The sequence below is a fragment of the Zootermopsis nevadensis genome, unplaced genomic scaffold (assembly GCF_977971745.1).
Source record: "Zootermopsis nevadensis isolate Lab colony 2312 unplaced genomic scaffold, Znev_1.0 Znev_ptg000028l, whole genome shotgun sequence".
Taxonomy (NCBI): domain Eukaryota; kingdom Metazoa; phylum Arthropoda; class Insecta; order Blattodea; family Termopsidae; genus Zootermopsis; species Zootermopsis nevadensis.
The window spans coordinates 17192340-17205014 of NW_028259160.1; the positions used below are offsets into that span (position 1 = coordinate 17192340).

Consider the following 12675-nt stretch of genomic DNA (forward strand, 5'->3'; position numbering starts at 1 on the left):
ACTCAAAACCTTACTAATTTTCATATTTCAAAATAACATTTATTCAAAATCACTTCATAGTATTCAACAATCCCATATGCAGTATTAAGGGGAAAAGACCCTTCGTGGGAGTTCCGTAGGCTCAGGCCTATTTCTTACCTGGAGAACCGACCAGTTATACCAGACCAAAAAAGAACCCATCAAACATGAAATCAGTGATGATTAAAGCACAGTGCTGCCCAAAAGCATTTACACCCAGTCTGAGGTCCACGTAAACGAAATGTCACTTCAGCTGAATTTGGTTCTCGTCCAACTTCGCCGTGACCTTGAAACACTCACAAGCACACATTTATTAGTAATTTATTCACTCGAGTTTCATAATTCGTTCACTGAGTGGCGTAATCGCTTCTGTCGACTTACATCGTCGACCATGGCCGTCACTAATTTCGTAATGTCGTATTCATGCCGCCAGCCCCAGTCCTCTCGCGCCGCGCTGTCGTCGAACACCTGCGGCCAAGAGTCGGCTGCAGACACACAGAACGAACCACAGCCATCAGACCCAGGTTACAGTAAACACAACCTTCTAAACTTCCTACCCACATTTCTTATTCTCCTGCCCCTTTGAAGCCAAAGTTCGTCTTCCTTATATTTAAGAATCCAGCCCGTACCGCGAAGAAAACACGACACTTCACCATTACGAAACATCAACTGGTTAACGCTGTTTAAGGAAATAATCGCTGTTTACACCGGGAATCACACAAAACACATGATACAAAATGAATAGTTACTGATTATTAAAGCAGGCGGTTCATATAATTACCACTCGGGTTTGATGGTTTATGATTTTGTGTCAGAATGTATGTTCCCAATAATAAATTCTGAGAAATTTTATAGAATTTCATCAAACTTGGTTTATTATGCAAAAAGATCAGTGCCATAGCTCAGGCGGTTAGCCGTCGGCTTCTCACCGCGAAGGGCCGACTTCTTGCCAGTGTCAGATCACGTGAGATTTGTGATGGACGAAGTTCTTCGATTTTACTGTCAAGTGACATTCCACCACTGCTTACATATTCACGCGTGTATCAAATGGGGGATGGACAAAGGTCCCCTTAAAGCCTCCAGATGGCCACCCCTTCGCAAGAACCAATCAAGCCACAAGACATCGCCTCACATTTGTATTTTCTAAATTTCAAAAAAATCAACATGAGTGCGAAATTCTGAGGTGGAAGTGACACTTAGCCGCAAGGTATCCTGGGAAAATTATTTAGAACAAGGTACCTTCGCTTTAAACTGTACACTTCATACTGACCGATCAGCTGTCGACTGTCGGGGCGGTAAGTGACCTTGATTTCAGGAACCTGCTTGGCTATCTCGGCGGCTAGTTCTTCCGGAGTGAAGCTCATAGCTGTGACGTTGTAGACTCGTCTCTTCAGCTTCGCTGATGGAGTCACCATGAACTCCCAGAGGGCTCTGAGGCAATCCTTGATGTACATCATGGGCAAGCGTGTGTCCGGGCTGAGGTAGCATTCGAACCTCCCAGTCTGAAGTACGTCGTGAAAGATTGCCACTGCGTAATCTGAACACGACAATCAGAACGCGTGCTTAGTTGTGGATGCCTTGTGGGTCCTAGCGCCGTTACCAACGTTTCGGAGGTCCTTGCTGCCTCCATCATCAGGGCGACTACACGGCGCTAGAACCCAGAAGGCAGCCTCATCGGACTCCGCCGTGAAAACCTCAAATTCACACATACTTTGCAAATGCGTTACTTTCGATTTCTCATACGACATCTACTCTGAAGTTCACTATACTAACCATTTTAAGCCAAAGGACGTCTAAATATTTTTTTTTTAAAATCCATTCCTTACCTCAAAGAAAACACAACGCGTCTCCACGACAAAGATCGATTTGTTAATGCCGTTTAGGGAAATAATCGATATTTACGAGTATTATGCAACACAGACGATAAGAATCACAGGGTTTTTTAATCCTTCCGAAAAAATAAAACAAAATATCTTGCAATAACTACCTACAAATTAACCAATCCATTCGCGAAACCTGATTACACGTGGTCTCAGGCCGGATATGGCCCGCGGGCCGCCAGTTTGACGAACAGGTCATGAAAGAGCGAACCACCTTTTGTTTCGATGCACTGTATTTCATTCATGTGATACCAAGTTGTGTGTGACTCAGGTAGTTTCTGCTTTGTGGAATGCGGTTAATAAAATGCCCCGGGAATCAACTTTTTTTTCTGAACACATACTCAACGTATCGAAAAGCATTAATCTGAAACCAATACCACAAACAGAAAACTAACAAAGAAACAAACTTGAACATCTGATACGAAAGTATTAATTTGATAATATACAGGCTCAACTGTTTTGTCCCACGACTCCATGACGTACATGCGTACAGTTAAAAAAGCTTCTAAGTAGAACCACGGTTCCGGAGAATCTGACGTAAATACGTCTATACGGAAAGGAAGTTTATATATTGGCTTTATTCTAAATATTTCCTTTATACATGCTTTATAATTGAGTAAAGTTTGATTAAGACATTGCTTATTTAACTTGAATTAGTTACGCTTAAGATGGGTCTGTGGTAGTTGAATGTAATGTAATGAAATGTAAGGTAATGTTTTATAGGTAACAACAATTCCGAGTAAACAGATGACGTTTCTTAGGTAACAACAATTCCGAGTAAACAGATGACGTTTCCTAGGTAACAACAATTCCGAGTAAACAGATGACGTTTCCTAGGTAACAACAATTCCGAGTAAACAGATGACGTTTCTTAGGTAACAACAATTCCGAGTAAACAGATGACGTTTCTTAGGTAACAACAATTCCGAGTAAACAGATGACGTTCCCTAGGTAACAACAATTCCGAGTAAACAGATGACGTTTCTTAGGTAACAACAATTCCGAGTAAACAGATGACGTTTCCTAGGTAACAACAATTCCGAGTAAACAGATGACGTTTCTTAGGTAACAACAATTCCGAGTAAACAGATGACGTTTCCTAGGTAACAACAATTCCGAGTAAACAGATGACGTTTCTTAGGTAACAACAATTCCGAGTAAACAGATGACGTTTCCTAGGTAACAACAATTCCGAGTAAACAGATGACGTTTCTTAGGTAACAACAATTCCGAGTAAACAGATGACGTTTCTTAGGTAACAACAATTCCGAGTAAACAGATGACGTTTCTTAGGTAACAACAATTCCGAGTAAACAGATGACGTTTCCTAGGTAACAACAATTCCGAGTAAACAGATGACGTTTCCTAGGTAACAACAATTCCGAGTAAACAGATGACGTTTCTTAGGTAACAACAATTCCGAGTAAACAGATGACGTTTCTTAGGTAACAACAATTCCGAGTAAACAGATGACGTTTCCTAGGTAAAATAACAATGCAGTTACACTATTTCGTAACACTTTTTGCCGAATGACACTGACCCTAAAATATAGACGTATTTACGTCAAAAAAGGAAAGGTATGCCGCTATGCGCCAAGTAGGCGCTCAGGGGAAGGGTTAGCGCCTATTCATTCTCAACCACGCGAGCAGCCGTTAATTACAAAATATTTCAGTATTAGTAACCCTCGATGGTAATAGGACACAAAAAATATATTACATACAAGTGATATTTTAGTTCTCTATCTTCAACCCTGAAGATGGAAGTAATATGTTCTTCCGAAACGTTGGTATCCACATCCATCGTCCGTGATACGGTAGGCACTGCCATTTTGAAATTTCAAGTTTTTACTCACCAGTGGTCCCTCCACCCGGAGGGTCGCTGGAAATAACACCAGGAAAGCGGAGGCAACGGAAATCGAGGCCGTACCGGTGGAAATAATATTCCCCCAGAAGCTCCGCGTGGACCTTAGAAACACCGTATATCGTCTTCGGGCGTTGGACTGCCACATTCGGCGTTGGGTTTCTGGGAGATTCCGGTCCGAATGCCCCTATCGTACTTGGTACAAATATCTTCAATTTGTACTGTTTCGCCAGTTCGATCGCGTTGTGTACGCCTGCAAAAACACCAATTCTTCAAGTCACGTAAAAGTTACCACAAATTTTTTAAGCCATTCCCTGTTTCAGTGAGCCTCAGCTGCCCCTAACATTTCAGAGGTATCTTTATCAGCTGGTTGACTTACACGAAAAGGTCTGAGGCTTTGACGGCGAATTCTTCTCGGGCTACCAGCCGTGTCAGGTGCTGACTTCAGTCCACTGATGACAAAGATGGTTCTCGAAACGTCGGTGTTTTCTCCGTGGATCACCTGACAAGGCTGGTAGCCAGAGAAGGAATCATTACAGTTGACAAACAGCTTCTCAAAAAGGTTTCTGAATTAGTCGCATTCTTGGCTGGCTGGTTAGTTAGTTAGTTGGTTAGGTTAGATGCCTCGTCACCTTCAATGTTGACTCTGATGGCCAATGGAACGTTCTGCTCGCCTATGGCACTAAGCAATGCGCTGAAGTGTATCAGCCAATCAATACGATGCATCACCACAATTTCCTGCAGTCCCTTAAAATCCAGTATGTCAGCGAATATGAAAGGACCTGCAAGATATTAAGTAACCGTTGCACTTAAAACATAACGATGTAGCTCCACATTTATCGACCGACTCGGCGACCATCAGCCTCCCAGTCACCAAGCTCGGTGCTGTTAGGTTAGGTTAGGTTAGTTTAGTTTAGGTTAGGTTAGATTAGGTTAGATTAGGTTAGGTTAGATTGGGTTAGATTAGTTAGGTTAGGTTAGGTTAGATTGGGTTGGGTTAGGTTAGGTTAGGTTAGGTTGGGTTGGGTTAGGTTGGGTTAGGTTAGGTTACATTAGGTTAGATTAGGTTAGGTTAGATTGGGTTAGATTAGTTAGGTTAGGTTAGGTTAGGTTAGGTTAGGTTAGGTTGGGTTAGGTTTGGTTAGGTTGGGTTAGGTTAGGCTAGGTTAGGTTAGTTTAGGTTAGGTTAGGTTAGATTAGGTTAGGTTAGATTGGGTTAGATTAGTTAGGTTAGGTTAGGGTGGGTTAGGTTAGGTTGGGTTGGGTTAGGTTGGGTTAGGTTAGGCTAGGTTAGGTTAGGTCGGGTTAGGTTAGGTTAGGTTTGGTTAGGTTAGGTTAGATTGGGTTAGGTTAGGTTGGGTTGGGTTAGGTTAGGTTGGGTTAGGTTGGGTTAGGCTAGGTTAGGTTGGGTTAGGTTTGGTTTGGTTAGGTTGGGTTAGGTTAGGTTGGGTTAGGTTAGGTTGGGTTGGGTTGGGTTAGGTTGGGTTGGGTTAGGTTAGGCTAGGTTAGGTTAGGTTGGGTTAGGTTAGGTTTTGTTAGGTTAGATTGGGTTAGATTAGTTAGGTTAGGTTAGAACTTCCGTCATCACAATCAGGCAACCGAGTATCAGGTCATTTCTTACGCCGAGGCTTTCAGAACTTACTGCCACATATTTTGATAATTCTCCTGATCACCGCAGAAATACGATGCACTTTAAAATAAGCCACGACCGTTTTATTACCTTATTATTTCCTATTCACCATTCACGAATAATAGTTAATATAACCTTGTCAGCTGAAAAAGCAGATACTAACCTTCATTAAACACTTCATTACTGGGCTTGATTATATCGGACATTATAACGTTTTCCTGGCCATATACTCCTCTCAGAAACCTCGCTACTTCGACTCCCAGCTGCCCCAGGCTTCCTGAAAACATGCAAAATAACTTCAGTCCGATGACTTCCGATATCCGTGTCAGAGATGAAAGCTTCGGAGAACGTAAAAAGTTCTCGAAGCTCTAAAATAAACACGAAAAAGGCATCGACGTCCTCCCTGAAATGCGGCCTTCAATTATTGATATTTACGTATTGTGGCTGCCATGAAATACAGACCTGTTATAAGAATTCTTGGCGGATCGTGTGGGTTTGAATTCCGGTCAGGGTAACCATTGCCTAAGTACTGACTGTACAGTCGAGACAAGGCAACCAACTGTCGACGAAACATCCTGCCAAAACAACAATATCACATTACATGGAGGATAATATTAAAAAATTCAGTCCCTACCTCAAATAAAACACAACACGTCTCCATGATAAAAATGGTTAATATTATACAGGCCACCCTGTGACTTTAAGAGACAAGTGGGGATTCTAATTGAGACCTTTATGAACTTAATTTTAGCCTACTGTTGAGACATTTTGGCGTCGTGTGAATTTTTCGTGTTACGTTCAATTCAAGGAATGGAAGATTTAATAATATTTTACCTTCCAGACTGAATCGTGGTAATAAGAGAGATTTCTGACGTTTCATTTCGGAATTTTGAAATGTCAGAAAAAAGTTATATTTTGCAAACTGTTAACAAAACGTAAATATATTGCTCTATTATCGGGAATTATTTATTTCAGTAATAAAATTCCCTGCAATAAACACCACGAGAACTGTTTCAAATATCTAACATCGCGTTAGTTCTGCCATCTGTTGAAAGGAATTCTACAGAACAGCAAAAATGTCAACAGATGCAAATATCAGTCTCTTTTGTTAGCCCCTTGCATGATTAATTACACTCAAAAACAGACTTCGTTTATTCGAAAATTTCTATGGAATCCTGTAATCTGTATTGTTGAAAAAAATTACTTTTAACAGCTGACAGATGGCGAGAAACTTTTCTTTCACAAATCGCCAAATAAAACAAATCCAGCCCAGTGTTTTCAAGTGAGACACAGCGTGCGAAACGTAAAAGGGGATAATTAAATAAATTTTGAAAATCTGTAACGCGTATAAGCCAAGAATTAGTGTTACCTGCCTTATGAGGTCAGCTACGCGGAATACCTTCAGCGGGAGCGCTTGATATCGACTGTATCCAACAGAGGAGGCCCATAATAGTTGATGGCCTTCGGCCGGTGGCCCCACCATTCCACGTGACAACCCAGATCAAATTCTTTCAATAATAACAACTTGGAGTATGTGGCTTCAAACTTAACTCCTTGATATTTTTATAGTAGATATCGCAAGTTCCTGATGATCTAATAAAATGTACAAAAACCCCAAATCTTCATGAAAACTTGCCTACTGTTTGCCACATGTAATTTAACATGAACGTCAAGGATGATTACAATTCTGAACTTGTTAACTTTATGCAAGATACTTTTGGTTTAAATTTGCTTTCCAACCTAAAAGAAGGTACTATTAGGTCTAATTCATCCACTAGGGTTTATACAAAAACCGACTTTTGAAAAAAAAACGGATTCGAATTCCAGTATTTCCAAAAAAAAAACGGTTAAACCGGTTTTAGAATTTTTAAAAAAAACAAAAACAAAAACAAAATATAGTTAAAACGTTAAAAAAATATATGTAATTATTTTAAAAAAAATTCAGTTTATTTAATATTTATGGAACTACAAAAATATAACAAAATAAAATATACTCTATACAAAATCAAATAAAAAAACTAAAATAACTAAAATCCGTACAAAATATGAATTATAAACTATGTCAATTGCTAGATCCAAGTTAAAAATTTGTAGCCTCTCAGAAACTAATTCTAATGTTTTCTTAGCATCGCAGGAACTAGCTAAAGGAACTAAGCCCAAATTAAAATCTTCCGCAAAATGGTGTACGTTGATATTCAAATATCTGCGATATCTTTTGATAGTCCACTCATCTAAAGTTATAGAAAATTTTTTCCCAATCTTCTAAATACAATCCAATTCATTTATAATTTCACGTTCGTCATTGTCATAAGACGCATGAATGAGATCCATTACTCGAGAGTTTTTTCTTGGTAATGAATATCCCCGTTGTTGCAAAGACTCTCGTATGAACGAGCTCGTTGTAATGCTATTAATTTACAATCCATCCATTGCAGCAAATCTTTCTATAATTTCTTCCAAACTGCTCTTTTTCACGAAATTAAAAATAGAATGCGTTTGTGGATTTGCATGTCAAACATTCGCCTGACTCATGAAGATTAGTTTTACTGCAATATTCTTGTGCCCGAGGCGATTTCAAGTCAAAATATTAACGTTTTTAATTAATTAATTAATTAACTAATTTTTCAATATTAATTCTAGTATCTAAATCCGGTTTTTTAAATTTTAAAAACCGGTTTTCGAATTTTACAAATTTATACAAAAAAGACGGTTTCTAAACCCGGTTTTTAAAAACCGACAAACCCTATCATGAACTGACATGGTGTTTGAGCGAAATGTTTATCGTTTCACTTGTATGAAGTATGTATCATTTTTTACTTACAGCAGGCGTGTATTAAGCGTCACAACCCAAGGTACTCAAGTTAGTGAGTTAAATGACGTGTAATCTTTAGGTAAATAAAAAGTGATAGTGGAAACACGGTTCCGGGAGAATTTGACGTAAATACGTCTATACGGAAAGGAAGTTTATATATTGGCTTTATTCTAAATATTTCCTTTATACATCCTTTACAATTGAGTAAAGTTTGATTAAGACTTTGCTTATTTAACTTGAATTACTTACGCTTAAGATGGGTCTGTGGTAGCTGAAATATTCATGAGATAGTATAGTTGCGTCATATTGTGATATTAATTAAAATAATTATTATATTTGTTTATCGTCAAATCACAATAAAATAGTAAGATAAGATAATTAAAATTATTAAAATATCATCTTATGTTCCATATCGAGCATTCGATTTACATCGGAACATTCACAACACATCTGAACCGATTGCTATTTCATATATGACTGGTAAAACATCAAAACACCACGTCAACAATAATGTTATATTAATAATATCTAGACACAACTTCCAAAAAATATACTGAGAAAGATGATAAAAGTATAAAATTGTAAAAACTATAATTAATTGTAATTTGAGTTTAAAAGTTTATAATTTAGACCTGATGACGGTTTGATAAACCGAAACATGTTGTGAATGTTCCGATGTACATCGAATGCTCGATATGGAACATAGGATGATATTTTAATCATTTTAATTATCTTATCTTACTATTTTATTGTGATTTGACGGTAAACAAATATAATAATTATTTTAGCTGAAATATGTTATAAAATTTGTACATTTTAGAGTATCAACATATCGTGCAAACACCATATCTATACAAGATCACCTACATTGCAGGCGTATCCAAATCTATTTTCATTAAAATGCTTATGAAAATATTCTGTTGCATTGTCATACCTTGGTTGCGCGATTCTTGTAGGGACGCTTGTAGTTGCTAATGATGTGGAATCATTAACTTGAAGTAATTGCTTCTTACGATTTCTGTATTCCGTCATACATTCAGCATTATTTTTTGGTATTTTTGTGGGACCTTCAGGTTCATTATCTAATACTTCTATTTCTAACGTTTTCTGTACTGTCTTAGATATTCTGCATTACGGACTCTTTTAGTTTCAATGTCTTCCGTCTTGTTATCTCTGCATAGTATGACGCAACAAACTAACTCAAAAACAAATTATTTAATAATTCTTGTATAAGATAAGTTTTTACCAGCACAAAATTATCTACTCCACTTCGCAATTTTTCTACAATCGATTCACAGCTGAGCTCTTTCCGCAATAACGAAAGCGGATAACACAACATTGCAGAGTAAACAGATGACGTTTCCTAGGTAACATAACAATGCATACAAGCTGACTATTGTAGTCAGTCCATATTTACAAATTGTTGATATTTCCTAGGTAACCATCTTACACATTTTTCATTATACATTTTTTCCGGAATGACACTGACCCTTCCATATAGACGTATTTACGTCAATAATGTATTTTGTTGTGTGAATAAATAATGTATTCTTTGGGTAAATAAATAATGTAAATGTATACATTAATGTATAAATAAAATTTTATTTCAGTAAAAATATACTTCTACAGTTAAAGGGTTGCTCTAGAGTCCTTTTCGTTCTTTCTCGATAATTTCGCGTTTTTCGCCTATCGGTTTCTGTCGATATTTAATACTTCGTTTTTCAGCGTGTTTTTTGACGTAAATACGTCTATAAGGAAGGGTCATTCGGCAAAAAAGTGGAACGAAAAAGTGTAACCTGGTTACCTAGGAAACGTCGTGTTTACTCGGCATTGTTGTTACCTATAAAACATTTCATTACATTACCTTACCTTACAATACATTACATTCAGCTACCACAGACCTCTCTTAAGCCTAACTAATTCAAGTTAAATAAGCAATGTCTTACTCAAACTTTAATCGATTGTAAAGCATGTATAAAGGAAATATTTAGAATAAAGCCAATATATAAACTTCTTTTCCGTAAAGACGTATTTACGTCAAATTCTCCGGAGCCGTGGTTCCACTTAGAAGCTTTAACAGATGGTAACAGATCCAGTTTTTTTACGTGTGTTCTTAATATGGTCTCGTTTATCAATGTAAGTCTTCTTTCCCTTTTCTTTATTTGTTAAATAGTTCTGATGTTTTAGTTCTTTACGTCGCTGTTCAGAGGCCAACTCTTCTTGGTCAGTCAACGTTTTACGTCCAGCCCCACCCTTGCAAATCTTCGTCTTAAAATCGATCATAAAGTCAGTTTTCGTAATCGTAATATATGGAATGAGTATTAGTACTATGAGTTTACCTTCTTGTACTTCAAATAGTTGATAACCTCTAAACATAAATCCGCGTGGAACTCTGTTGTGTTTGTTGACTGATTTAGTTCAAATCTCGTTCTAGGATACGTTTTAATTGACAGTAGCTTATCCTCCAATAACGTAACATTAAAACAAATCACTGTTGATTATAAAAAAGTTGTGATGAACGTCGGGACAAATCTACACTTAATTAAAAGATTCGATGTGTATTAAAAGAGGTATTACAGTGAGAGAGGCGTTAAAGTCGTGACTGTTCTGCCTCCTGTAGGGAATAAAATGAACTGAAGTTGCCGAGTAAACAAATGAGCGAGTGGATTGCGCCTTTGTTTGTATAAATAAATGTTTGTAGAACCAAAACCATTTGTGATATGTGAAATCTGAAAACAGATATGGAAAGCTCAAGAGGTAATACGTATTTCGTACGCAATATGTCCGATCCATCTCTTACGGTTTTCGAGAGGCGGGCGCCTAACGCGCCAGATGCATTGAAAATTGTACATATTGGTTCATTAAAATTACAATAAATGCATAAACAATTACAATTACCTCAAAATACATTACAGATTCTTAAAGGTCTTTATTTACTGATCATCTTACATATAGGTTACATTACCCTCACTCTCACCATTCATGAGAAATGAACGTTTAAATGTGACTCGGCTATAGCTAACGCTGTTTTGATGACGTCATTTCTTGACACCGACGGGAAATAACGTATTTTAGTATTAGAGAAAATAAAAGAAAAGTCAGCACTCGATTATCGTGCTGTTAAACAGCCTTCATTGCGACTGGTAGGCCTTGTAACCTCTACTTGTGTTTTCATATCAAACTCCCTGTGTTATCTTTACAGTAAGACTGACAATTATAATGCTATGGTGCATTGAATGTTTACATGAAAGTGCATTTCGAATTCTGTAAACTCCTAACTGAAATATTCAACAATGGCATTTATTTGATTCCTCTGGCTGGTCACACATTGTTGAAATTCTTAACATTTTGTTAAAACTAGAGCAAAACGCTCCTTTCGTCTATCAAGGTCATTCGGCAAAAAAGTGTAACGAAGACTGGTCACAAAAATGTCTAAGATCAATATCAACAAATCGACAACAATGGTTACCTAGGAAACGTCATCTGTTTACTCGGCATACAATGAAAGGGGGGGGGTTAAAACACTTGACCCCCCCCCCCCCTTGAGCAGTATGACTTGAATGAGTATTATTAATAGTATCAGTTTACTTTGTTGGTATTGGTACTTCAAGTAGTTGACAACGCCAACTTCTGGAGCAGTGATAATGCGACTGTATTGGTAGTTTATCTCGTCGTTGGCATACAAACACAACAATGGCGAGTAAACAACCAATAAAAATAGAATACAACAATGTCGAGTAAACAAATGTTTGTTTGATGACGTCATTTTGTTTTGGCTACAAATAGGTTGACAACGACAGACACTGGACAGATTCAGGGCACAACAATGAACAGACACCTTGGTCACGTGCCATGTAGTCAGCGTTTTTACCAATGTTCCCATCAGCCGTGAAGATGTCATGCAACAATCAGATGTCTGTGTCAAAACCACGTATCTCCAGGTGTAAGATTTTATCACGAAAACGACGATATGACCATGGGAAATTATCTTTCTCCAGTTGTCAGCCGTGTTTTGAAGACATGGCTTTGAACTCGGCGTTACATGAAACTGCTACGTGGCTCTGGTACGTGGAAGAGCCATCTCTCGTGTGATCACAAGGGCGTCTTTCGCATAATTTGATTATTATGGAAACCGAATTATAAAACTGGCTTTCATTTCTTACTCTCCTTGTTTATAGAAATCGAAAGATCGTGATCTAGAGGTGTTATGCTACAGGTTAAACCTCTCGACAGGACGGATGCCACTGGGTGGGGAGAGCAGAACTTTTTAACTGTTATAAATAAAACACCAAATACTAACCTACAATATAATTAAACAAATTTAGATATAAACTTTGCTATGTCCTTCTCACACGTCACCTAATAGCATTCGCACTCACCCCAATTGCATATCCCGACGAGCAATGGTCAGAACTTAACCGCGACAGACACAGATTCCACTTGTAACTCCTGCCCTAATAATAGAAGCAAGTAAA

The 12675-nt window shown here is 37.8% G+C and overlaps 1 protein-coding gene across 6 annotated transcripts; it reads right to left on the bottom strand.

Moving 5' to 3' along the window:
* Positions 1–14: 14 nt before the first annotated feature.
* Tdh (L-threonine dehydrogenase) lies at positions 15–12675 on the bottom strand. 6 transcript variants are annotated; one of them, XM_022057367.2, is made up of 7 exons: positions 12580–12675; positions 5851–5963; positions 5552–5665; positions 4391–4540; positions 3751–4011; positions 1289–1555; positions 15–503 (listed from the first exon to the last, which is right to left on the bottom strand). In XM_022057367.2, the coding sequence occupies exons 1-7, from the start codon at positions 12588–12590 to the stop codon at positions 355–357; spliced, it is 1065 nt and encodes a 354-aa protein (XP_021913059.1). In that variant the 5' UTR covers positions 12591–12675; the 3' UTR covers positions 15–354. The 6 variants fall into 6 exon arrangements, with proteins under 6 accessions (XP_021913059.1, XP_021913058.1, XP_021913057.1 ...); XM_022057366.2 differs by lacking the exon at positions 12580–12675 and adding an exon at positions 9135–9498; XM_022057365.1 differs by lacking the exon at positions 12580–12675 and adding an exon at positions 6762–6900.